This window comes from Mya arenaria, chromosome 6, assembly GCF_026914265.1.
Source record: "Mya arenaria isolate MELC-2E11 chromosome 6, ASM2691426v1".
NCBI classification, from domain to species: Eukaryota; Metazoa; Mollusca; class Bivalvia; order Myida; family Myidae; genus Mya; species Mya arenaria.
In genome coordinates, this window is record NC_069127.1 from 6,080,047 (window position 1) to 6,107,754 (window position 27,708).

Here is a 27,708-nt window from a genome sequence, read left to right on the forward strand (position 1 = left end):
AAACTTCAATTTTGGCTTAAACTCAAAATGGTTTCAAAACATTCACATAAAACTAAGTACAAAGTCATGTTACCAGTGAATTTTGCAAATGTGTAGCAAGGCCATAACTCAAGCCTTCAGGACTGGGGTTGATGCTTCTTGATCTTCTCGTTAACATCCAGTAATGTGTCTGTGTGTAAATTACCTACAATTACGTTTGGTATGCAAGTTATAAGGCTTAATTGAGTAACAAAGATTTAAAAAAAAAGAAGTTTATTACTGAAGATGGAAGAGCAAAGGACTGCAACAGGCAATGTTAATATTTATCTTTTACAACTACATTAATTTCTTCAGCTTAATAACCATTATGTGACAATATTCTGTGTACAATAGTATTTCACATTACGTATTTTTGCCATGTTTAATTTTCTAGACGCCCCACACCCAGACGGACAAGCTGGATCTAATCAAGTATCCTGACCGTATTGCGGGCGGTGGGGGGTTCGGCCCAGTGGCTGATGATGGTTACGGAGTCTCCTACATTATTGCCGGGGAAAACTATCTCTTCTTCCATGTATCATGCAAGCGCTCATGCCCAACTACTGTAGGTTTTGTTAATGTACTCTTTTTAGCTCACCTGTCACATAGTGACAAGGTGAGCTTTTGTGATCACAATTTGTCCGTCATCCGTCCGTCCGTAAACTTTTACTTTAAACGACATTTCCTCATAAACCGCTTTGCCAATTTCATCCAAACTTCACAGGAATGTTCCTTGGGTGGTCCCCTTTGAAAATCAAAGAATTGAATTCCATGCAGAACTCTGGTTGCCATGGCAACAGAAAGGAAAAACTTTAAAAATCTTCTTCTCCAAAACCACAAGGCCTAGAGCCTTAATATTTGGTATATAGCATCATCTAGTGGTCCTCTACCAAAATTGTTAAAACTATCCCCCTGGGGTCAAAAATGGCCCCGCCTTACAGGCCCAGGGCTTAGATATTTGGTATACAGCATCATCTAGTGGACCTCTACCAGATATGTTCAAATTATTGCCACAGGGTCAAAATTGACCCCGTCTAGGGGGTCCTTGTTTTTACGTAGTGTTATATAGTAAATCTTTAAAAATATTCTTCTCCAGAACCGTAAGGCCAGGAGCTTAGATATTTGGTATACAACATCATCTTGTGGACCTCTATCAAAGTTGTTCAAATTATTGCCACAGGGTCAAAATTGGCCCCGCCCTGAAAGTTATTTGTTTTTATATAGTCTTATATAATAAAACTTTAAAAATCCTCTTCTCCAAAATATAAGACCTAGAGCTTTCATATTTGGTATATAGTGTTACCTAGTGGACCTACACCAAAGGTATTCAAATTATTGTCCGGGGTCAAATTGGCCTTGCTCAGGGGTCATTTGTTTTTACATTGACTTGTCACTTAAACATCTTTTCCTCTGAAAGTGAAGGTCAGAATGACTCCATACTTGATATGTAGCATCCTTACATGGTCCTCTCTCAACTTTGTTCAAATGGTTTTGTTTGGCCCCTGTTAGGGGTCACCAGAGCAAAAAATAGAAAAACGTTTAAACAACTTGATCTTATTAACTGCTTGATGGATCTTCAAGTCTGAAGCATCCTAGCATGGGCCTCTGTCAGGTCTTTTCAAATAATTTTGTTTGGCCCCCTTTTAAGGGCCACCAGAGCTAAAATTAGTAAAAAAAAACTTAACATTTTCTTTGCATGAACCCCTTGATAGATCTTCAGCAAATTTGGTTTGAAGTGTCCTTGCATGGACCTCTCTTAAATTTGTTCACATAATTTTGTTTGGCCCGGTTGCCATGGCAACCTAAAGGAAAATGTCAACAATTGGTTACAATCATCTTCTTCATAGGAATGATCCTTGGTTGGTGCTTTTTCAAAATTGTTCAAAAAAATTAATTCCATGCAGAACTCTGGTTGCCATGGCAACCTGAAGGGAAATATAGGCTGTCGTGTACACGCTGTGACTTTCTCTTATATGGACAGATTTTAAAATGACTTGCCATATGTTTTCGACATACCAAGACAACGTGTCGTGTGCAAGACCCATGTCCCTACCTCTAAGGTGAAAGATACACTAAGTGTTTATTCACAATGGAATGCTGAATATGAGGACATAAAGAGTGTTGGCTGTCATTTAGTATGATTGTTTTCTTTTCTATGCTCAGAGGCAATTTAATATAACTTGCAATATGTATTTGACACATAAAGGCAAGATCAACTTTTTATGTACTTGTTCATAGATCAATGTCACATTGGGGGGCATTTGTCACATACTTTGACAGCTTTTGTTCAATATTCTTTGAGAAACAAGCTATATTAATAACAAAGGTTAAACTCTTTTACTCAGGTGAGCGATTTAGGGCCATCATGGCCCTCTTGTTTCATGTTTTTTATGAAGGTGCTGAAGTAACCAAGGTTGAAAAAAAGTTATATGGCCACAATTTTAAAACTTTCTGCCATTTATAAAAAAATTACAGTTGAAAACATGCACATCTACTCATTCCACAACAAATAATTATGTTTTGGGCCTTATCTAAATATTTGAACCTAAACAATAAAATAACTTATTTTTTGCATTGCATTTTAACCAAGAAGACCCTTAAGTATGATTTTGTTTTTCAGAGCTCTGCCAAGTTTACGGATGCCATATGCAAGGCACTTGCCGATATAAAGGACCTATGTTTAGACACGAAGCCAGTTCAATGAGCCGGGACACAAATATACACACTCTAGGGTCCATACTCATATACAAAATCTACTATGACAATTTATGAACCAGTCTGTTGTACTGCCACACAATTTTAAACCAGTCCATTTTAAATTTGATTTTTGTTATACATTCTTTTAGAGAAAGTCCTGTTGTATTGTTGCTGTGAAATTATTATATACTTGATCAATGCAAACTAGAGAGTCAGGGGTGTTATTTTAAGCTTAGTTTACAAAATTGTTTTTAAACACTTACATCTTCGTTGCCTTTTGGGTTTTTTTCTACCTCAAGTACAACTGGTAGAGATGTATTTGCTTCGTTTTTTAACACAGAGTATACCTTATATTTTAACCATCCTTGTAAGCTAAGCTTATCACTTTAAAAGACATATTATATAACATATATTAATACAGTATGATGTTAGCATAGTGAACTAATGTTGTGTTAGAAAAAAAATCTCAGTATGTACTCACTCTTAATGTATGTGCTTTTATTTATTTAGAATGTATATATGGAGTTTATGCTCTAGTGTGACGTCATATATATACTAGGCAGACATTGTCATATGCAATGGTAGTATTTAAAGCATGATATTACTTGTATATTCTTGTATTTTCTTGTGCTGTTTCACTTTATTAACACAAAATGCTTTCCCTGCACTTTCATAGAATGTGTCTTCATTTTTTTTCTTTGGATCGGGGCTTGTATGTATAAAACATCTTGAGTCATTTCCTAACTTATAGCATTTCGTTGAAAATTCATTGCTATATGTGTATAATTGGTTTTAACATGGAAATGTCAGTGAAAACAAAATATCTGAGAGTGAATCAAGTTATGATAACAAAGGACAGGTGAGATAATTAAATCAACAAAAGGACTTTAAAATCAATGTTTTATAGATACTGGCCCAGAATATTTGAGAATTGAGTATGATGTTGAACTTGAACCTGTGATAATTTTCAAAGAACTTTTAAAGTTGTTTTTTGTCACAAAGACTGTTATTCCATTCATTAAAATCTAAACATACAATAACTTCTGTTGTAAATACAAAGCTGGGTGATTGATACATGTATATATAATATGCTTGCCGGTGAATAATAGAGATTTGTTATTTAAATTATAATAATATTTCACTGTTTTAAAGTATTTGTTTTATATTTTTCTCTGTTTTAGATTTTTTGCCCCATCTCACTTCCAAATCAAACACAGCACAGAGTAGGAACACAATTTCAACAATGTCATTTGACAAAAACACTCCGTTTGCATACAGTTTGACAAGCTTTCTTTTTATTTCCTTTTAGGCATATAATGAAAATACATTTTTTTCAGTGTAAGATCTCAAAACATTTCACCTAGTGTATAATAACAGTAAATATTTCACTTGTGGCTCTGCCACTCTTGAAATATATCTTTCAGCTTACTTTGTGAAATCTATTACAATATTACACTGAAACAATAATCCTCTGTACGTTCTGTGGGCATACTCTGATGTTGGTTTAGGAATACTGGTATTGGTTTTTCGTTGTGTTTGGTTTGGAAATGTTAGTTTAAAGAAGATATCAATTTTTGAGCTGATCATTCTGTATCCATTAAAAGATGCATTATATGTTCAAAAATTATTCATTTTCTTGATTTGTTCTATTTTCTGATTTGTCATTTGTCAAGTTATTTTATTAGTACTGTCATTTATTCCTTCAAATTTTATTTTAGTTAATAAACATTAGTTTTAGTTTTAGAAATGTCTTGATATAAATGTCTTGATATGTTTATTTCCATTTTACCTTGATTGTTTTGTGATTCAATGTCTGTGAATACATTTAGGCCATCGTCAAGGAAAAAACAATGCAAAGTTAGGCTAGATCCTTTGAAACAATACCATTAGCTGATTTGGATCCTTGTAACCCTGTTGAAGTGATGCCTCAATCTATATACTGTAATCTAAGCTGCACAATGCATTATAGAGCTCATTGTTTCTTTGTGTTTTCACCGAGTATGATTCTGTAATTCAACGAAGACTGAAACTGAGAGTCTTTTATTTCAAATGATCAAAGTACAGCTGTATATTGTGTTCGAATTGTGCCTGATTGGATTGGGTTAGTAAATGATTTAGAGGGAACTTATTTTTCTCAATATTTTTAAATGAGTGGATGAAATGATCAGGAAATTAGCAATGTTTGTTTCATGTAAGATATAGTTGGGATATCCAATATCTTAAAGCTATCAAAAAGTTCATAATCACCAAGTTAAATTGTTCAATATGTAGATTCCATTGAAATAATTATTTACATGAGCACACAATTACTTGCTTCAAACTCCTTTCCTTAGTCAAACAGGAAACTGAGATGTGGTATTTTAATTGGACCATTTCTTTTGTATAAGTTGTTTCCAGTTTTATCATGAACTATTGGTAGTTTTGTTTGACTTTCGGAATAAGATGTGCACAATGATAAAATACATGGTGATAGCCTTCATGACCTCATGAAATTGTTTTATCACTTACCAAATACTATATGTCAGTTGTATTAATTGCAACTTTCAATTAAACCATAACATTTGTGTACATGAGTATTGGGTATAAGAAAAACAACTGGGAACAAACTTTTCATCTGCTTCAACTTAAAGGATTAATTGTCTTGACTGTTTGATTGGTTTGTATGTGACATCCCTTGATCATAATATTGTTAATAACCGGCTTCATAGGCTAGCTCACCAAACTTGTTTGTATTTTGACCATTAAATGTTGACATGGATAGTGTGTTGCACTTGTTAACCTGAAGATTTATCGGATGTTAGCTCACCTGAGCTCAAAGTCCGGATGCTAGCTCAGCTGAGCACAAATGTGGTTGTCTGTAATGTGACATACTTAATCAAACGGTTTGTTGGGTAAAAAAATCGAAGGTGACCTACTTTTATCCGACGTGACTTTCATGACCCTCTTGTTGGATAACTCATTACTGCCATTTCTGTGTCCTGGACCCACCTGAGTCACCCATTAATTTAATTGAAGCACTGTTTAAACTCTAAAGCTTTACATTCATGAGAAAGTTTTTAAATGAAAGATAAAACATGCATGCTTTGATATATTTTTATTGATTCATGATTCCCAAACTTAATCTATAATCATATGCATCCTAAATACCGCATCTTAACACATTACAATATTATGTTTACTTTGAGAAGATCTATTTATTTGTCTTGTACATGCCCTATGATAAAAACTGAGCTGCTCAGATTAAAATACGATGTGTGATATCAGTGCAGTCGCTATCATTGACCAATTAATAATCCCAGGCTTTTTAAAATGTGCCTGGTCCATATTTTAATTTCATGGTATTCTACCCCATGTTTTGTTAAGACGTTCTATGAGAGAATTCCGTTGCGAAAATTAGGAGCGCAAATATACAAAAGCTGTTTGTAATATGTATTGAATGGCGGCGTTTGGTTGGTGATTGTTTCCAGCACCTGCTTTGTGCAAGCGCCGGAGTAAAGAAACCTGCGGCTTTCATAGCTACAGCGAAGTGTAAGCGCCGGTGTTTAAATAAATAATTTCCATTTAATAAACACTAAAAGAGAAATCAATAGCAATTTTGTTGAAAATTGCAGCTTTGTTCAACTTAACTACAAATAAAGATATTTGAAATGTACGTCAACATTTAAACATATGATTAAAACTGATATAGTGATCTAGCTCTTTGCCAATGAATAGATATAATACGGACATTACTTGACAATTTACTGTTAAGCCAAAGAAAGCAAAATTTGTCAATAGTGGTATAAACACTTTAGTATCAAAATACATTAAACTATTTTATTTAAGGATTACACGTTCGGCAAATAAATGTAGCTTCTTCAAGTCATCTGATCAAATAAATGTAACAACCTGTGGAGCGATGATACTCGACGTAAAGGGAACGTAATAGGAATTGTTTAAATAAATTATGGCCTGCAAACATGCTTTCTGAGTTGACAGAAAATAAGTAAGTGGTACGAGACTTCCTATTGTCATTACATGAACATTAGAAGAGGAAAAACGAAGCATTTGTTTCATTTCTGGTAATACCACGCGGGTAAATTTGTATAGCCGGCAGTCATCTGTATTTAAAACCTAAATCGAAAATGAAATTAATATTGAAGTTTGAAAGTGAGATGGTCTGTTAAAGCCATGCAGCCAGTTTATAAAGTTGCTCTATATGATTAATGGTTGCAAAGCAAAAAAAGCATGCGAACATTTAGTGTGGATATTAATGTACGAACAATATAAAATACGTTACAGTATAAGACAGTTCGATCTCGGAGTTTTAAGATAAGCAGCGGTTAAACGTGAGGTGTGTTCTGGAACATTGTTCACGATGTCGGTTGCCGTGGCGATACCTCCGATGTCCAAGCAGATGACAAAGATGCCGGAACATGCTAATGGACAGAAGAAACTGCCTAGGCCAATCGGTAACTATGGTTTCATGTGTGTTTCAATATAATGTAAGACATTAAAATATATTTTATTCACTGAAAATGATCTATCGTTTTAATAATAATAATAATAATAATAATAATAATAATAATAATAATAATAAAAGGTGAAAGCAAAAAAGTTGTATCTGCTTCGTTATTTAATGTCACTTAGAACCATATAGCTTTCGCCCTCGATTTTAGTTAAAAAAAGGATACCCATCTTACAGAGGCGTTTGACGGATAGGACCAACTTCCATGCTTTCAGACAATGTCATCGTTTTTAATGAAGTATTCCATTAAAGGCACAATCTGTGTTTCATGTTACAATAATATTTAAGACAAATTAATTTATTGACTGTAATAATATTTATAATCAAAAGGATGAAAGCCAAAAGGTTCTTACTGCTTTTTTATTGAAAGTCACTTAAAACGTTTTCGCGCTATCCTGAGGGGATAGTTTTAGCTCATTCAAAAATACATATTTAGGGTGAAAAAAAATACTTCGGGCGGACACGGCGAACTTTCATGCAATCCGACATTATCATCGCTTTTGGGGTATCATTTTAATTAAAGGCAAAAGAACATATTCTGACCTGTCAATCTGTGTATTTGTTTATATTTACGAATATCGAAATTAATGACTGGTTGCATAAGGCTCCTTGAACACGTCTATTTTAACTTTTTAAATATTTCGACCAAAACACTTTATTAAATAATAAATATATATATATGTTCAAGTAATGCACCAGTCACTTGTAACCATGCCCCCGGAATCGGGGAATAGCGGGGACTTTGACTTTCGGCCCAGCCAGGTAAGATCCCTGTCCTTCGGGGACAAACTGCGTGTAAAATCCCAACCGAATGCCCCCGCATCCCGGGCTCATCCTAGGTAAGGCCCCTTCCCTGCTATTTTCGGCGCGAAAACAAAACCACCGCATTCAATCGGCACTGCGGGGTCATCTGGAAGGTAAATCACGGCCCGTTCCCCCTGCTATCGCCTGGTGGCGTGGTTACAATTGACTGGTGCATAACATGCAGATCATAAGCATATTTATTTTTTAATGTAAACATTTTTTTCGTTCCAATATTAACAAATTACAAATAGTGTTTATATGTTTCATAAACCTGTCACGATGGTGAGGTGGTCATGATCCCAGCCTGCAGTTCTTTGAAACACCGAGAAACCTATAAAATATTATTTTTAGTAAAAATGCTCTTTGCCGACACCAGAAATGTTTTTTAGAATACACCGTACATTTTTCAGACAACGAAGTTCCAGATAGGCACTCATTGGATACTAGGCTTAATCATTAAGAATTTCACATTTTCGCGGGTGTTTAAAGGTTCGCAAACTTCCACTCAGCCAAAACATATTGCCTGCGTCAGATTTTGCGTTGACAATGTGTCAGCGATGAGGTTGTATTCTTAGTCTCTTAGATGACCTGAAGTAATATTTTAATGATTAAGAACGGCTCGTTATTTACGTTCACTCCGCCCATTGTAAATAATTTGTCATTTAACTATTACATACTTGATCAGTGATATGCCAAATTAATTAGGACTGTGTTATGCGTCACCTGGTCTTAAAAACAAAAACAGCTCAAAAAAAGCAAAGAAAAATGCATTTTCAAAGCTAATAATTTAATGTAAAAGTACTCTTAAACCCACAAACAAATTTACTTTTGAATTGGATATTTTAGGTTTTACAGATTGCTTTTCTGCCTGATTTTCGTGTATGTAGTTCAAAGAGGTTGCCTTTTTCCTTTTTTTTGTTGTTGCTTTCCCTGTCGGATGTATTAAAAAAAAATAGGAACCTGACGTTAAGCACTGATTTAAGTTGGCATGGCCTGCATAGTTACGGTATATACATTAATAAAAAAAATACATGCACGTGGTTCTTTATATACTATTAAAGCATACCCGGACTCCCATGGGCTATACAACATACAAAAATGTATACATTGATAAATGGTTCCAATATTCTGATGCAGCGTGTACGTGGTGAAATAAGATCACGTCGCATTCTATGCTGGCGTTTAATATTAAAAAAAAACATCAACTCGACTGTCAAACATCCTTTCCCTTATTGCAGTGTTCTGGAGCGTAAACGAGAAGACGGCCTATCGCCGGAACCGCGTGGTACAGACGCGCATGAACATGGTGATGGACGACATCGCCACCCAGCGGGAAACATCCCGCAAAACCATCCGCTATGAGGCGCATAAGTTCCGTCAGAAAAACAGCCGCCACTACAACCACCCGTTAGGCACATCTCTCGAGACGCAGGCTTCCGGTGTGAATATCGCGCCGCCGAACTGGAGACGGCCACAGGAGCGCCAGGCGGCGAGCGTCCGGAAGTCAAAGAAGGCTGATAGTGATGATGAATCCACTTCCGGTGACGATGACGATGACGAAGATGTTTCTCCGATAAAATGCGGGATAATTACAAGAGCTAAGAAGCCAACTGTGAAGTTTTCGCAGTGTAAGGTAGTTCGATTAGAAAATAATTTGAAAATTGACGATTTGGATAACATTCGTCTTGACTTTAACGAGAGCGCTGACTGCAACCGGAATTCGAAGGCAAACATGGTAAGGAGCGTGTCAGCTGTCCAACAAAGGAAAATACCGGATCTTCCGGGGCAACAACGAAACTTCAGCGCGCTTCCCGCCGTGAGAACACAGCGCTGTAATCATGGTAATAGTAAGGGACAATGCAATGGACGCTCAGGGTTTCTCAGTAGGGAATGTACGTGTGATAACATGGACAACATGGAGAATGGAACTAACAGAGGAACTTCATCGTACGAGAGAAGATCAGAGACTTATTTTGATAAATCGAAGGCTGCTTACCAACTGAGGCAAGATCTAAGACGGAGAGCGAAAATGCGGAAACAGGGGATAAAGTCAACAGTTTTTACTTTGAAAGATGCTCTAAATCTAGAAAAGGAAAACTTTATAAAAAGTAATGAAAAGGTGGTAGATTATCTTACCAGGATTGAGGCCATGAAGAGAGCTGAGATGGTCGTGGTAAATAAATGGACCCGAGATGCAATAGTTCAGCAACTTAACATTTAAACGTACATGGAATATCATCATGTGACAGAAATAAGACAACGCTGTTAAAGATTGCTAATAATATCACTCACTTCGTTTGTTGTGTCCGTTGTCTTTTTTTAGTGTATTTGCGATCTTCAAATGATGATAAATACAAAAAGAATACACATGTTTTATGTGTTTGAAGTTTCGCCTTGTATCAAACTATCATCTTTTTTTATCATGATTTTTTAAATCGTACGTATGTGAACATGAGTTTAAAATTTCGGTTTCAAAAGGTTATTACGATTATCCGCCGGGGTCCCTCAGTTATCAAATACGAAACGCAAACCAGGCTGTTTGTTTTGTGTTTAATCGATTGTAGAACTTGTCATTCCTTCAATAAATTACACATTACATACCAGGATTGCTGACCTCTCCGACAGGCAGTGTCTTAATGGGGCATTCTTCAGGTCGGTTCCTGGCAGGTGCATCGCATTTAAAACACGCAATCGTATTCATTTTTTTTTTGACAATTGAGATAAATGAATATTTTTTAATAAAAGCATACAGTTTATAATTAAACAATACAAAATCCATAGTAGTTCGATAAAAAATCATTTGCATACCGATTCTAATATAACCCAAGAAATGGTAACCTTTAAAGATGAGATTTGAGATAATTGTGACTTTATTCTGAAAATGGTCATATGGTTTGAGGAGATCTCGGGAACATGTATTTGTCAAATAATAAAGAACAACATCTCATCATCGAACAACTTGACATTATTTTGACAGAATTAGTTTCATTTTTGCTTGTATAAAAAATATAAGACAAGTATGTGTCGCAATGGAGACCAAACTTCTGAACGTTTTAATTTTTACTTCAATCAGACGTTAACACGTTATTCAATACATGTTCATTCCCTTTGATGTCCCTTGCTTTTGTAGAAATACCTTACCAGGAATTTGGACAAAAGGTTTGAAAATTAATGATTGTATATTTATAACCATTTACTGCCTATTGTCGATATTGTCGAATATTGACGGAAATCCTTGCCTCAATCGACAGAATACTCCCGGCTGCAAACGAGTGTTGGTGTTTATAAGACATGAAATGTCCACAAGGGCAAATTTACCCCACCACCAGACAGTGGACAAATTTGCCCCCTATGTTAAACTTAAAAGTTTATCCACGTGGCTGTGTGTGTGTGTGTGTGTGTGCGTGTGTGCGTGCGTGCGTGCGTTGTGTGTGTGTGTGTGTGTGTGTGTGTGTGTGTGCGTGCGTCCACCAGAAGTGGATTCATCATTCATCATGCGTGTCACGTTGCGTGTGTGTGTGCGTGCGCGTGTGTCTGTGCGCGCGTGTGTGTGAGATGCCTCTTGATTCGAAACAGTGCTGTTTTCAAATTATTATTTTTTTCCATTCGGATCATTTTTGTGACGATCTAAGCGATATCTCTTAAGGTTTGAGGCTACAGTGCGGATAGTAATCATTAAAGTGGCAACTAGTAAGGCAACTAGAAATAAGGAAATGCGTTGGCTGATTATTTTTACACTTGCATGCTGGTGGTTAGCTGAGATTTCCTTATTTCATTTGAATGCTGTGTATCGGTTTAATAAATGTCCACTTAATAATGAAATTAGATTATTAAGAACTCAATATTATACAAATATTATTTCGGAAACGGCTTTGTTTGTTTCTCATGAACAGAAATCCTATAATAGATTCTGATATGAATACCGAGGACAAACAGAACACACAGACGACGGTCATCCAATGAAGTGCCGAGCAAATATAACGCAAAATGATAAAATATAACGCAAATACCGTTTTTATAAAGGAGCTTTCTGTGATCAGAATTTTAGTTCCAGGAATTGATCAAGTTAAGACAAGAATGATCTACTGCTAGAACGTTTGGTATTTCGTGGAAATCTTGACACTGTTTTTAGCCTGTATAACATGCTTTTGACAGGCAGAACTTAGTTCAAGAGCACTGCCAATGGATGCCAATGTTTGCACGTTTTTCTCAGTCCATCAAGCGGCATAGTGAGACAATTATTAAAACCAGAGTTATGGGTCTTGCCGGACACATGCTGCTTCAACCGATCCAACAGCCTAATGGCAGAGCGTCAGGTCCGCGTGCAGAATGCTGTGGGTACAATGCCCGACCACGTCATCTACAACTCTCAGCGTCTTCTACAACAGGCGAGCTACACGCGGAAACAAGTACAACCATACGAAAGTAAAACGAAATATTTCACTAACGGACATTCCCTGGTTTTGTCCGATTGACATGACGACATTACTAGGCAGATGGGCTAACTTGAGGAGTGACGAAATAATACTTAATGTGATAATTTTTTAAATCTGACATGATTTTGCATGAAATACACAACTAATGCAAACGTTAAACTATATTGTCAAGAGACATTGTATTTATTTAATACGATCCAGAAATGGGAACCATGCATCTGCGCACTGTCTCCATACTATGCTCAGTAAAACTATGTATGCCATACGTCAATACAGCGTTAGGCAACATGAGTCTCGCCAAACTAGGTCAGCCCAACATATGCCAACGTTCGAGCCTTTTTCTTCAGCCGTTGATTTGCAAGAGCTCTATGACTCACATGGTTAACATCCGTACTAAGTTGCGTGTCAATTTTTTCTTCGTTTGTGTTATTATTAATAAGTCACAACCATTTTTTGAGCTGTGATAGCAACGACTTCAACAAAGGCCATGACATTTAATTATTGAAGTGTTTTTCCGAAGAAAAGCAATATAGTTAACAAAGAACAGGGCAGCTCCATGAGGGCTTTCTAAACCTTGCCTTAGTAGTATTTTTTTTAAATGATGAACAAGGAAAAATACATGAGGCCAAATCAAAGATTTAATCTCTGAGCAAATAAACGGGAATACAATCATTATAATGATAATGTACCTAACTCAACATGAATATTATGACAATGCAATAAAATACAAACAGTTTAAAGTTTTAAAGTTTGTTTTCAGATTTGATCTTGAAATGGATTAAAAACTTGTCAGCAATTGAGAGATAACATTGACAAAACTATAAAGCAACTGTCAAACTGCCTTGGAATCTACCTCGATTAAAACAACTGCACTTGAGGTTAATCTATCTTTAAGATCCATACATTTATTTCCAGCTAGATTTAAGTCAGACCAATCATCTTTTACATGATTATTATCTTAACATTTCATTTCAATAAAACAATGCTAATTATTTAATATAAATGGTAGCGGTATAATTACATTACAACAATACATGTAAAACAACAGTAACGACAACAGTTTTATAAATGCGGTTAATGTGAAAGAAGGACAGTTAAGTACATATGTAAATATACTATGGACTGAAAATATGTTAAATGTATAATTACATAACAAAGCTTTGCGGTCATGTAAAACACCCATACATGGGGAAAATAAACATCATGTAAATACTTGGAAGAGGTTGAAACAAAGTAACAGTTAAAAAGAGATATTATATAATCCTTTACTTTCGGTTAAACAATTCACAAACGTTTTTATCTGAAAGTCATGATGAAAAATAGTGAAATCTCCTTGACAACTATGCCTCCATGCATCCTTACTTCAGACAAATCCTCCTGTTAAAATATTGCCAGTTTTAATGTAAAGCATTCTGTCAGTAGCAAAAAGTGAAGGACTTTTATGTAAGTCCAACCATATGGGCCTTGTACTTATTACTTCGTCTTGAATCCTGATACATATAATCTTACACTACAAATGGCTGGTGTAGATGCACCAGGCCCCAATACCATGAAAATTCTCAACTCATTTTTACAATTATAACATCAAAAGTTATTAACAAAAGTCATATATGTTCTAACACTTTTTAAAGGCGCATTTTATCATTAATTATGTTGATAAAAACCTTTGGTGAAGATTCTGATGGAAAAATATTCTACAGCTAAAATTTGTTTGAGTACAATCCATTATTTTTTAACAATTATTCAAGAATATTTTTTGCTTTAGAATGAAGTATTCTTTGAAATATTGACAGTTTCTTTTATCAACTTATTCTATTAAAAAAGCATGTTTTAAAAAATACAACATTTTGTATCATACAATGCTTATATGTGGTAAAATGAGTTGAGTCTGAGATTGTGATTTGACTGAAGTGTTTTTGTGATATTGGGGCCAGTATTTTTCAATCCAATAGCTGTAAGTGTTTCTTCTTCCTTAAACAACCTCTGGACATGTGAGGGCGCAAATATAAAATACAGGATTTCAAAGTCATCAGCAGGAATTCTACAACCTAACTTGAACTACTAGTATTTTAAAAGATTGTATAATATCCCTTTGTATAATAAACAGGAAACATATCACAGATAAACAGGGCCTAGAGATATGAAAATAAAATCTCAAAACTAAGGTAATACTGATATCTAGCCATGAATAATGGTTGGCGTAAAAAGCCAGGCACAGATTTGGGGCTAATGAAATATAAAATGTAGAACAAATTTGTTCTCTTAAATTCACATAACAATAACTATCACAATTCTTTAAATTACATTTTCTAAACAAACAACAACAATTAATTTTAACACCAGTAACAGTGAGTTGTGAGAGGGGTGATTACACACAATTCAGTAATATTAAACAGGTACACTCAGGTAATTTTATAAAATTTAACAAATTACTGATTTAAAAAAATGCATTGAGGTCTGACGACCACCTCACCTTCCACCGATAATTATTGTATATATTTTCTTTTTATAAGGGAGGTAACAAGTGATACTCAACATGTTGGTGCACAAGTTATCTTCCTTAGTTTGCTGCATTGGTGGCAAATGCACTTCTCCTTAAATTACTATACAGTAGGGGAGTAGACTTAAAATAATTCAACAGCCTATCCCAAACAGGCAGAATTTTGAGGACCTAGAGAGATGGCCAGCAAGGAAAGACATGGCTTGAGTAAATGTCCCAAAATATGATGTCTTTAACATTGATGTTGACAATACTCCCAGCTCCAGTGTGCATTGTACATTGTGACCACCCCTCTCAAACTATATTTCGCAACTGTATGAGTTTTTCCGTGCCATCGAGTGAGGCCATTATTTCTTCTCCTCCACCTTCTCAGGTTTTAGGGGTGTCGCAGGCCGCCATTCATCGAGGCCCTTCACTGTCATCTTCTCAATCTCCTTCTCTTCCCGTCGAGCTTTTACCCGGAATGGTTCCCTGAAACAGGAGACAGACTTGTTTGCTATTTATGGTTCTCTGCTTGAAAGTAAACAGTCTTTTGTTGACATAAGCATTTTTTCTCAATTTAAACTCAGAAACATTATATTTATTTTAACATGTATTTCAGTTACTTAATTGTTTTCAACTTGCATTTTAAAATTATAAAGAACAATAATATATGCTAGAAAATATAAAATAAAAATTTTTTACGAAGAAACTTACAACCACCTCTTGCATGTCATATTTACTTGTAATACATTCCTAAACAAACCAAGAGCACCACAGGCGGTTGGAAATGTTTTTCTGTTGTTATTCTCAGTGAAACAAGAACCATAACCCAACAAGTATCTTAGCCAGAGTGATAGGACTCAATGTATATATATATATGTAAAATTAAAGGATATCACATTTATTTAAGTATATTTAAGGATTTGCAAGCTTCTTCCACCAATGACACAAAAGATGTAAAAATGTTAAAACTGAAAGGGTGATAAAACATTTTTTCTGCTTGTTGTTGCTTCACTGCATAACTTAAATCAACCTTCTCCGCTGTTTCACATTGTGTTGCCATGTGAGAAACCACACAGCATTCTCCCTGTGTTACCGTGGTTACCTGGGTTTGGAAGGAAGAAGTCGCAGGGGCACAAACGTGTCTGGCTGCTTTTTCCAGGGGCTGTTAGCACTGCAAACACAACACGCCACACAAAACAGGTCACTACAGTAAGGCAACACAACAAAACAGCTAAATCTTATCCCCAGTCTTCTATGACCTCATTGTCTTTATGCCATTCATGCATTACAATAACATGTCCATGCCACATGCTAAGTCAAACTACATCTCTTTCTTACGCCTTTTAACATGCAAGCTATGACTAAAACTACCAACTCAATCCATTTGAATGCCATTTGGTACTCCTTGGCCATTTTCCATCAAAAAACAACCTCGGATGTATATGAAGGGTTTACAATGTCAGAAAATGTTACATTTAACTACACTTCAAGTAGATTGTGAAGTAATTTCAACTAAGCAGTTAAACTTAATGACTTTACTGTTGGGAATCTTAATTATTTATGCAATAATACACATCACTGGCAAGCAATTTAAACTTAGTTTATATACAAATTACATGTTAAAAAACTACTTTTAGTTAATACTATTATTTAAATTTTTACGTTCTGTTTCTACTGATGTACTGGCATACATCCAAAGTTGTTTTCAATGGAAAACGGACGAGAAGTTCCAAATGTTCAAACGCATGTTTATAAACATATTCTGAAGACACACCACTCTATCAATCAGTTCCTATTCTGTTATAATAAATATTACTGTGAAGCCGATTTCCTTATTTGTACACAAGTTAAAATTCCTAAAAGTATAAATCTGGTTTTAGTAGTTCACATCAATTACAAAGTTAAAACATGAACAATAAAATAAAACAGTACATAATTATAATTGTGCTCATACAAAAAAACAAAATGATGACAGTGGGACAAATTGGTACAACAAAAACAATTCTAGTTGACACTGTTATGTCACACTCTCTCAGGGATTCTGGGACAGACATGGGAACATGCAATTGTCACTTAGGTAGAACCAGATATTAAAGGGACTAGATACCAGATGGTCCCAAAATCTATAAATACTGTATTCAAACAAGTCAAGAGTTATCAATATGAATTAGAATGAGGCTGATAATACATCAAGTTTAAGACAATTTTCTTTTGTCCTTGCAATGATATCATCTGGTGTCTAGTCTCTTTAACAATACTATCTTAATTTCTGTGCAAAGTGGTGGATGCTTTAGATCTAATTTAAAATTATTGTATCATTTCATAGCATGATGTATTTTAAAGTGTTTATAACTTTTATTTTTTGAGACACATTCCAATGTCATTTATACTCTTCATTTTGTAAAGGGGAACTCAGTGACCTATAGACTTAGGTAAATAGATAAAAATAGAACTATCTTTTATCATGATAAACTTTGCAGCTACAAGTTTAAATATTTGTCATTTATAGTTTTTAGAAGTGAAAATGTTTAAACATGTAAATAAACATCATCCATCATGAAAGCTCTGGCTACCTCACCATGACAAAAGCATGTGTCTACACATTGCTAATCACTGCATGATAACCTACTCTTCAGGGACGTAGCTGTGGGGAAAACAAGATCAGCATTCAGTTAATACATGCACATGATTTACTAAGATCATTCCCTAAACATGACTGCAAAAAATGTTTGAAATACAGAATATTATAGCACTATACAGAACTGGACAGTATTGGAGATTTATTGCAATATATCCAAGGAAATATCTTGTAAGTAAAGCAGTTTTACCATTTCACTATTAATTAAAGAAATGTATATAAATGTATATATAAAAGAAGATTTCAAACATGCACTGTCAATACAATAAGAGAGAAAAATATCATTCTTAGTGACTATGGTTATTCAATAACTTCATGCATTAATTAACCATTAATTCCAAATTCAAAAGCATTACATTCCCAAAAAGACTAAATATTTGTTTTCCATTTAATATTTTATTCATGCATGATAACATCAAACGCCATGCAGTTATATTGCATCGCCATTATCTGATTATTGTTCACCTTTCTTCAAAGAAAATCTTGAAAAGTTTGGGACACTCTTCCTCATATGGTCGTTTAACTGGCTTTCTCTTAAGGCTAAATAAAAACTCAAATGTCTTGTATTTTGCTAAACAAATCTGATGTTATTCAATTAATTATCAAAATTCAAAGGAACAAGAAATACCTTCTACATCGATAAACAATGTTTGTATTCCTGACCGAAAACCACTCGTCCATTTTTACATATATTTTATTCTACTATTAAGGAGCCCCAAATATTTTTAAATTATTTTTTTACAGATTGCTATTTTTTTCATTGTGAAGTACTGTCAAATAATGAAATTTGACTATTTAAAACACCCTTTTCTAGAACAAAGGACATAAAGGTCATCAGATAAAAATAATTAAAGAATAAAACAAAACAAAAACTGAATGGTTATTGATTTCAGGTATGATAATATAAACACAACCGGAATGAAAGAAAAGCACATAAATATTCCAATTGTTATGGTTCAACCTTGTCTAACCTTTTTATATTATTATATCATGACTAGAGCAGTCACAGGAATGACAGGTACCTGGACACAGGAATATTTGTTTTGTTTGTATCAAAAGTTAAATTCATAAAAACTTTACAGATCTGGCAATTGAAACATAATATAACTTGGATTAAACACAATCAATAACAAATTTATGATTTTCTCTGAAGCCCGCCGATACAATGTGCACTTTTTGCCCCTAACACCCTGTCCTTCTCCTGCAGCAACCTGTTCCATTTAAAACCTGGCTAGATCCCATACATGTTAATTTTATTATTAAATGACTTTTGATGGTTTATAGATTGATATACAGCTTGTGAAAACAGTTTACATGAAATTGCAGCTAATTATAATTATGATCTAACACTTGTACAAATAATTTCAAACTGGAACAAATAATTATTGTCAATATACTTCACATTGGGAACTGAAAATCAACGAGAGCTAGCTGACTACATACCCAAACTCGATGACTGGTAATGTGGAACCCAGTTTATGAAAGCGAGATGAAAATTCCGGAGTATGGTAGGGTTTGTCCCCTGGGGCAGCCTCCCCGATACCGTTCCGCTTGTCTATCACTTCCACTAAAATTATTGAAAAACCTTTCTTCCATTTCTGATAAGATGAATTAATTCACATTGCAAAATACGGTAATTGATTTATTTTTCATTTATAATTTGAGAAGTACTTAGACACGACTTATACAAATATTTATCAAGTACTGTAACTAATTTCAGTTTTATCTTTAAGTTAAATATATGTGCTGCTTTAATATTGTTTTCATAAAACGTCTTGAGTCATTTCCTAACTTAAGTCTTTTCCTAATCTAAATCCTTTCCTTATTTAAGAATTTCATAAAGCATCTTGGTGATTTATCTTCAAAGACTAAAAATATATATACTACAAACTTATTGATATCTTTTAATTTTACTATGAATGAACTTAAGTTAGGAGGTGACTTAAAGGGGCCAATTGTTCAGAACCTTGTTTAAGTTAACGTTTTTAACAGCATCTTTGTTAAAAAGGTGAGATATTTCATAATGTGCTCATATATACATGTATGCATAAACGAGTACAGATGAAACATTCGTCTCAAATCTTGTTAGAAAATTTCACACATTAAACTTCTAATGCAGTAAAGATTAGAAAGTTAACAATGATGACATTAAAATCGTTGTAAGCTTTAATAAACTTCTGAAACAATTGGTCACATATAAATACCAGCCCAGTATTAGGTCCTTCACTGAAACAGACGCAAAATTATTCATATCAGAATATAGCAGTCTTAACCATTATGCCAAGATACATTATTTGTATAAACTATCAAAATTATGGGCAGACAACTCTGACTCACAGTTTCTCCCCCTGCCAAACAGCATGGTATGAGTTATCTCATCGGCCGATGTCCTGGTGGCCATATGCTCTCCATTGAATTTGCACCTCATTCCGCGACTTGAAAGACCAGGATCCAGTAACCACTCGTTGCTCGTGTTCATGTACGTGTCTGTAGATATATCAACAAATTAAAACTGAACATTTTCAAAACAACATTTTTATGCGGCAAATAAAAAAATAACGTTATAGTGCAGGTTTACCAAACCGACCATATTTTTATGTCCCGACCCTAATTATCTTTTTAACAAAATATAAAATGGTATAAAAGTATGACAATAAGATGCACCAGAGAGGTATATATTTCCTCAGAATATTTTCTTAAATGATATGTGAACAGAAACTTTCTGATCTATTTATGAAATCATTATAGTTCAAAAAGCAGATGCAACTGAAAAGATTATGAACTATTTTATATGATTAGTTCAGATATCTCATTAATTTAATTTAATAATTTGTTTTCATATAATAAAATGCACCTGCCGTTGATAGATATTAAACATTTTTTATCTATTAATTCACAGTTAAGCAAAAACACACATTTGTTATAATATTTATGAAACATAGCAAATTTGAAAGTGAAATTGATTCAACAATTAATTGAAATTAATTGAAAAACTGATTGAGCTGCAAAAAAGCTACATATAATATTTGAGAAGCAGACATTTCTGGATAAACAATCATGCATCCATGCTAAAATCATCCATTTACATTTTTACAGCATGCATTTAAATCAACATACTTTTCATATATGAATATCTCAACACTAGTCAATCACTTTTAAGTTTAGGTTTCTATAGAAATCAAGTCAAGTCTTTAAGTAAATGTTTCATAATTCTGGTAAAACATTTAAACAAAGAAACCTGTTTACAAAATCCCAATTCAAATTGGAAACAATAATCCGTAAAACAAGAAAAATATAAAAAACATTTCTGTACCACTCAACTTTAATGAAAAAATGTCTGTTGAGTTAAAACTAATGTTGAAACATGATTCTTCAAGTAACAAACATGTCTCAGATACTGGAAACTTAAACAAAAAAACTTATCAGGGTTCAACTAGCCGCCAGATCGTACTAAGATAAAGGACTATGTTCTTTTTCAAAGAACCTGAAATTTGATCCCATTCAGTAAAATGTCAATATGGCCATTACATACTAGGAGAGAATTCAAAACCCATACTCATTACAGCGCCACACATGTGTAGGTTCAGGTTCTCTGTTTTATGTTTAAATTTTGTCCGTTAATATTTGTGTAACAAAATTGCTTGCACCCCATGACTGATCAAGCGGACTTTTGACAATCTGAATCATCAATAATTTATTCCAAATGACCATTCTGATGCTTGCAGTGTGGAGCTTTTAGGGTTTTTAAGCATTTTTAATGGTTGTCATTTTTCAGCAAAAGGTGGCAGATCTGTGTTCTAGTGGTAGGACACTTGATCGTTAACCTAAGGGATGCATGATGATGTTCAAGCCTCACCACTTTAATATTGACTGTGTTCCAGGAGCAACATTAAATAGGGGTCCAAAATTGTGACAGTGATATGCACTGGCACATGTTTAAAAAACACAGTAGCTATCCAGGATTTCATTCTGTCTGTGCACAACCTAGTAACACTGATATTCTCACAGGGCACAACACTCATAGACAGGCCAGCCACATGGTAAAGTAAAAGTACCTCCTCTCTCTTTCATGTGAATAAAATCTATTGCTTCAACATGTTACAAATTATTAGGGATGCAAACGAATATTCGAATATTCGATCAAACGTTTGGTATTCGAATGTCAAAATCGGTATTCGAATATTCGATGTTTTGTTGTCGAATGAATATAATAGTAAACCTTTTGCCTGCATCTCTGCTCTTGTGTTTAAAGTTCGTTTGTCTTGTGCTTACAACAATTGGCCAATACTGCCAGAGGTGTGAATGTGATACACTATTAAACACGCATCATATGTCATTTAGGGACATATCGTCGGGTGCCATAAAAAGACCCTGTAATTTTACAATAACTATCTTAATAAAACAAGTGACACACAAAATTCAACTATTTCCGGTAAGTTTGAATGCCTTTGCCAATTAAGGAATAAACTAGTTCCCGAGTTGGTTTGGTATAATCCATAGTTTTATTTAGTAGAGGTCAATCCTAGAACGAGGCTACTCGTACTATGGAAAGACCTTCCATTGGCGCATAATGCTATTTGACCAGAATCAATCTAAGTTTACGTTGTTTACAAATATGAAGGCAGAGGAATAAAACAAAAAGTTTTTTTTTTTCTTTATTCATAATGTATTACTTTTTGTCTTTTTGAAATGAGGAATTTCAGAGGCTCATTTGGTGAAATTCATGGTCCGCCGCGCTTAGTGGTAACGAACAGGAAGGGCTAAAATGCCACGCTATTACTTGAGCGAATATTAAAGTAGTTTACTACAACTTTTAAAAGATGTATTTTGGTTATCGAACATTCGAATATTCGTTCTAAAGAATTACCGAATATTCGAATATCAGTTTTGCCATTCGTTTGCATCTCTACAAATTATAATGGCTGCATGCAGAAGGGTTTTGGGTTTCTTTTTCCATTTACAATGTTTCTATATGATTTTGAAATCACACTTTACAGTTCTATTATAAGAACACATATTATGAATCATAGACGATTTCCGTTCAGTAGAATAAAACCAAACATAGAGAAAAATCTCATATGCTGACTTTCTTACTTCCAATTATTTTTGTGGCAAGATCAACTGAAAATTTAGATATTATCTTAAAAGAAATCTGTCAACAAAATCAGTTAGTTTCAATTACATATAGGTTAATGTTTGTTTATATGTATTTTATCAACGTGAATAGTGAACAGGGTCCGATTCATGCAGGGCGACCGTTTTTATTTGATAAATGCATATTAACAAACATTATCAAGCTAAGTGTTCAAAATTATATTTTGTCTACTTACTCAGCCTCTGTTAAAATCAGCCAAGCTACCTTATTGAAATCAATAACTGCTGAATGTTGATTTACCGAAATAAAAGTTAAGCAAATTTGAAAAGATTTTTTGGAATAAACATAATTCCAAACACTAAATCATGATAAGAACTACATAATCTAAATGTATAAAGTCATTAAATTTAGTTATAAAGCTAAACAAAATGTATCTCAATATACTTCATATCTCTACAACATATGTTGGTAAAACATGCATATTATGTCAACTCACTTCAACCAATGAAAGCTGAAAAACATATATAGTAGCTTTGCCTGTTTGAATTAAAGATTCATGAATGTATTTATATGTGAATAGCTATTAAGCTAAAAATGATTTGATGTTTAAAACCATTGTTTATAGCAGAGCTGCTTAAAATGATGTTAGACAATTTTAAGCAGGATTCCAAAGTGAGAAAAAAGCAAAATTTTGCACCCAAAGCTGGAGTTACAATTGTACACTGTTTGTTAGAGCATTTCTCATCAAATTCATGACACAACATTTACATTAAATAACGCACATTGTCTGTAAGACAGTTGCTCGACTATCTGGGACCCTATTGTCAATAACTTTTGAATGTTTTAAACAATTCACTAAATTAAAAAAGGAGCACTCATTTCCTTTAAAGTCAATAACTTAAAAACGCCCTTATAACTGAATGCCCTTAACAGTCACGATAAAGTTTTAAATAAATTGCCTGAGCTGAAAATAATATAAGAGCATTATAGTGGGTGTATACAATTAACCATTTCAATGTAAACTGCCATATTTTCATTCATTACAATGACAACTTTAAGTGACTGTGTAATGAGATTATCTGATGGACCTGGAAACATTTTTGAAGTTTTAAATCAAGTCCAGATATAAGAAGCAGATTGGGCTTAAACTGCCAAGAAGAGACAGCAATGGTGACAGTAATAGCCTTCCTTAACCTTCAAATAGTCGAGCTAATAAATATTTCTATTGTTTGCTACATGTAATACTAGTAATAAATAAAAATCAAACCACATTATGGATGACCAATAAGAGAATTCCATGAAATAATATTTCATATTATTCATATTGATTTAATCGTATGTCATTGGTATTCCATACACATATAAAACACAAAACTCAACGGACATTTAATACAAATCACAGGTATTTACCACGTAGTATGTCATACATAGCTTGAATAAAGAACTACAAAATGAACAATGCGCAAACAAAAAGATATCACCCAAAATAATTCTTGTCTAGTTACATTGTTGAAACAACGTAACAGTTTTGTTGCATGAAACTATTTAAAAACCAATATAAACTTGTATTTAAAATGATTGTCAGATTGTTTGCAATTTAAGATTTAAGGTTAATTTTCATAGTTAATGAGTAAGTGTGAATACTTACAGGGGTAGGGTCTCATTGCCTTCCAGTTGTTTTCAAAGATTTCTGCTGCAGGATACTTAGGGTTTTCTGGATCAGGAATGTACTTTAGTCGGGATTTCCAGTCTGGGCCAGAACTGATCACACATAGAAATGAACAGATTAAATTTGTTTAATGGTATCTTTAAATTTTCACTGAAACTGTGGCACTGCAGTGGTTGGAATTAGCATAAGGCCACAAGCAATGCATTGTTTATAGCTTGATTGAATTGAAAAATTACACAATAGAGCTTATTACAATGTTCTAAATATTATACATGTGGTGATGTGGGTTCCAGGTTTGTTGTGCCAAATTCAAAGTTCAATGGCTGACTATATTATTGTCAAGCTCTTTATTAACAGTGACAAAATGAAAAGTATATTTCTAACTTTCTTCATCCACATCTGTAAACCAAACATTATCATAACCAAATGAAAACATTACATTTCCTTAGATACTTTGTTATATCTTCACAATAACTTACTCTGTATATTGTGGTTGGACACCCTGTGGGTGTGGCCTCCATTCATCATACATGCCATATCCGTGTGGTATGTATCTGCGACCTCGTGGTTTGTACGATGGCAAATCTCCTGGCTGATTATCAATCTGGGGGAAATGGCGCCGCTCTCGTTCTGAATAAATTTTGAAAAGAAAAATATCAGATCAGAACCTGTAAAATCTTGTAGCAACAATTCATCAAAATAATATGGTTAAATTTCTCATACTACACAGTGATTGTTTTTGGTGCAATTTACTGCCTTTAAAAGGATGTTTCCCCTAGCGAAAAAAAGTGTTCATTTTCCCAAAAAATCATGATATTTTACCAATGAATTGAATACAGATCCTGTGAATGAATAAAAAAGCAATGAATTTATTAAAGAATAAACAAAATCTTGATAAGACTAGCCCCTTTACAGTATAAAGTATGCATAAAAAAGTAAAAACATGTATAATTGCTATTATATTTGCTATTTTAGCATGATTTTGTATTTTTCCTAAAGAAACAGGCGGTGAAAATAATTCCAAAAAAAATCACTGCTACATGTAGTGTAGTCAACATTACTACTGTGTGCAAATGGATTTAGGATTTTGATGTTTTGAAGCATTAAATAGTAGCAGTGTAAAATCTGCCCCTAGTCCCTCAATAATCTGCAGAGTAACTGATGTTGCAGGGAACATCAAAAGACTGCCAGTTATGGGTATAATATAAATATCATGTGATAAAAATGCTAAATTTGAACTGCTGGATAGCACTTTAACAAAAAACAGAGATATTTTGTTTTTTTACAAATTTATATGGTTGACAGTCACAACTACATATATGCCAACGTGGCACGGTGGCATCAAACATGACTTCAAACCTTATTGGCTCACTATCTCCTGGCCACATGAGCTCCAGGTTTTCAGTGGAAATTTTGCAAAATTGCAGACATTATGGACATTGTTGACTCTTTAGAGCATCATACTTTTTTTTTTAAACTCAAGGATTCAATGAAAATGTTTCACAAATAATTTTTCAAGGTCGGTAGAAGCTTGCAAGGGCTCTGGTTAAGCTTGTACTGGCATAGCAGTAAGTAAGTGCAGATTTTGGACAACACAAGTCCCTCAAGATCTTGCTGGTGCTCACATGACTATTGCAGAGGAGTCAAACAGACAACAAACCGTTAGACAAATGGACATTGTCCAGGAACTTTCAACAGCTACAGGGCGCTAAATTTGCTGTACTGGCTCTGTACTACATCCTTGACAATTCAAGGTGGTTTTAAACCAGGAGTATATTTTGAATACCAGAAAGTAACCTCCAAAATATTGTACGAGGCCCTTAGGCATGTGGCTAGAATCTTCAATTGTACATTATACGATTATGTGACTGAGGCATTAGCTATAGGGCCAGGAAGATTGCCTTACTATGTAAGAGAACTCAGAAGATGGCCTCACTATGCTTGAGTGCCCAGGGCACCATTTGAATAAGACCTTATGCTGATTAAAAGTGGTTATTTTCAACCATACATTTACGGGCAGAATCTATACGATATTTTTTATTGAAACACAGCTATTGCCAAAATCAGAGTTCAAGAGATTATCTCACTATGTTAGAGGGCCACCCACTATGCTACAGGGCACAGGAGATTGGCTCACTATGCTGATGAGCACAGGAGATCACTATGCTAAATCCTCCAGGAGATTGACTCACTATGCTAGAGAACCCGGGAGATTGACTCGCCATGCTAGAGGGCCCAGAATACGCTCAATATGCAAGGCCTTGAAATTTGGCTTACTATGTTAAATGTACAAGAGCTTCAGATGAAGGCTAGGGTAACTTTAAAATCTTGCCATTGTGATTCTACAAACACTGCAACAACATAACAGTTTATTTATAAATAACATCTTACTGATAACGTTAACACAATGCCGTGTGAAGTTTGAGCTATAATTATATAGAGAATGATAATGCAGCAACGTAAAGTCTAAGTGTTGTTTACTGTGCTAATACACTTATGTATGATTTAAAATTGTTTGGGTCGCGAAAATATGTTGCATTTTGTGCTTTTTCATTAAATAACTGCAATGTCTGATAAACAACATTATCCATTGGTTTACCAATTTTTCCAGGCTTTCCGATTTCTGTTGTAATATGCAACATGGTTAACAACTGAAATCAGTGAAAAAAACTTCCCAATTCTCTATACTTTTACTTTTTGGCGTGCTTGGTAACAAAAAGTATAGACTGGTACTGCATTATATTCTTAAACCCGGAGTTTTTGTGTATATTGGACCCTAATGTGATCACCAGTCGAGCAGGTGCGTGCAGACTGGTTTTGATATTTTTTGTCTTTTACTCAAAATACGTTCACGAATCAATAATAAATTACAACCAGTCGATAATATTATTTATCATCACGCCATACTCGTACGATCTGCAACTGTCAGATGTTTAATTTGATGTTTGCAAGAAAACAACAGTGAAACGCAAAAATAGAATAACACTGGTAAGTTAATAGATGTTATTCCTTACTGTGGTACAGCTTCCTGAAGCGTTAAACTGCACCAACACGCCGTAGCTTCGTTAGTTTGCTTAAATGCTCTTAGTCTTATTATTATCATTAGAAGTAATTATCATTTTTGAATTCCTAATTTTCACTGTTTCAGATTCACTCACAGGAATTTGACTCACTTTTCGGTACGAAATGATGAAATAAAGACATCATATCACCAAATACTGACAACTGGTCACTTATACTTACCTTAAAAGGGACCAGCCTGCCTGGTTAGCTTTGTTGGTTTGAGTGCAGTGCTAGTGGTCATGTGTTCCAATTAAATTACATGTTTTGTGTCTTACTGTTGCTTTTATTTAAATTTC

At 34.2% G+C, this 27,708-nt stretch overlaps 3 protein-coding genes across 11 annotated transcripts in view; 2 read left to right on the top strand and 1 right to left on the bottom strand.

Moving 5' to 3' along the window:
• Positions 1 to 5,473, top strand: part of LOC128237198 (carnitine O-palmitoyltransferase 1, liver isoform-like) — a 39,469-nt gene extending 33,996 nt beyond the window's left edge. For all 5 annotated transcript variants that reach the window (XM_052952519.1, XM_052952522.1, XM_052952518.1 and 2 more), the window contains exons 19-20: positions 413 to 583; positions 2,639 to 5,473. In XM_052952519.1, coding sequence (XP_052808479.1) covers positions 413 to 583; positions 2,639 to 2,722 — 255 coding nt within the window. In that variant the 3' untranslated portion in view covers positions 2,723 to 5,473. The remainder of the gene's footprint in view (positions 1 to 412; positions 584 to 2,638) is intronic.
• A 910-nt stretch (positions 5,474 to 6,383) lies between these two features.
• On the top strand, positions 6,384 to 10,328 carry LOC128239259 (uncharacterized). Its single transcript, XM_052955823.1, has 2 exons — positions 6,384 to 7,166; positions 9,265 to 10,328. The coding sequence occupies exons 1-2, from the start codon at positions 7,073 to 7,075 to the stop codon at positions 10,245 to 10,247; spliced, it is 1,077 nt and encodes a 358-aa protein (XP_052811783.1). The 5' UTR covers positions 6,384 to 7,072; the 3' UTR covers positions 10,248 to 10,328.
• Positions 10,329 to 13,086: 2,758 nt separating this feature from the next.
• LOC128239084 (spermatogenesis-associated serine-rich protein 1-like) lies at positions 13,087 to 27,153 on the bottom strand. Of its 5 annotated transcripts, none has more exons than XM_052955536.1 (8): positions 26,949 to 27,153; positions 24,829 to 24,979; positions 24,329 to 24,441; positions 24,091 to 24,111; positions 19,923 to 20,072; positions 19,029 to 19,152; positions 18,051 to 18,125; positions 13,087 to 15,433 (listed from the first exon to the last, which is right to left on the bottom strand). In XM_052955536.1, the coding sequence occupies exons 1-8, from the start codon at positions 26,989 to 26,991 to the stop codon at positions 15,310 to 15,312; spliced, it is 801 nt and encodes a 266-aa protein (XP_052811496.1). In that variant the 5' UTR covers positions 26,992 to 27,153; the 3' UTR covers positions 13,087 to 15,309. The 5 variants fall into 5 exon arrangements, with proteins under 5 accessions (XP_052811496.1, XP_052811499.1, XP_052811497.1 ...); XM_052955539.1 differs by lacking the exon at positions 18,051 to 18,125 and adding an exon at positions 17,577 to 17,591 and having other exon boundaries at positions 26,949 to 27,143; XM_052955537.1 differs by lacking the exon at positions 18,051 to 18,125 and adding an exon at positions 16,050 to 16,118 and having other exon boundaries at positions 26,949 to 27,117.
• Positions 27,154 to 27,708: the final 555 nt, after the last annotated feature.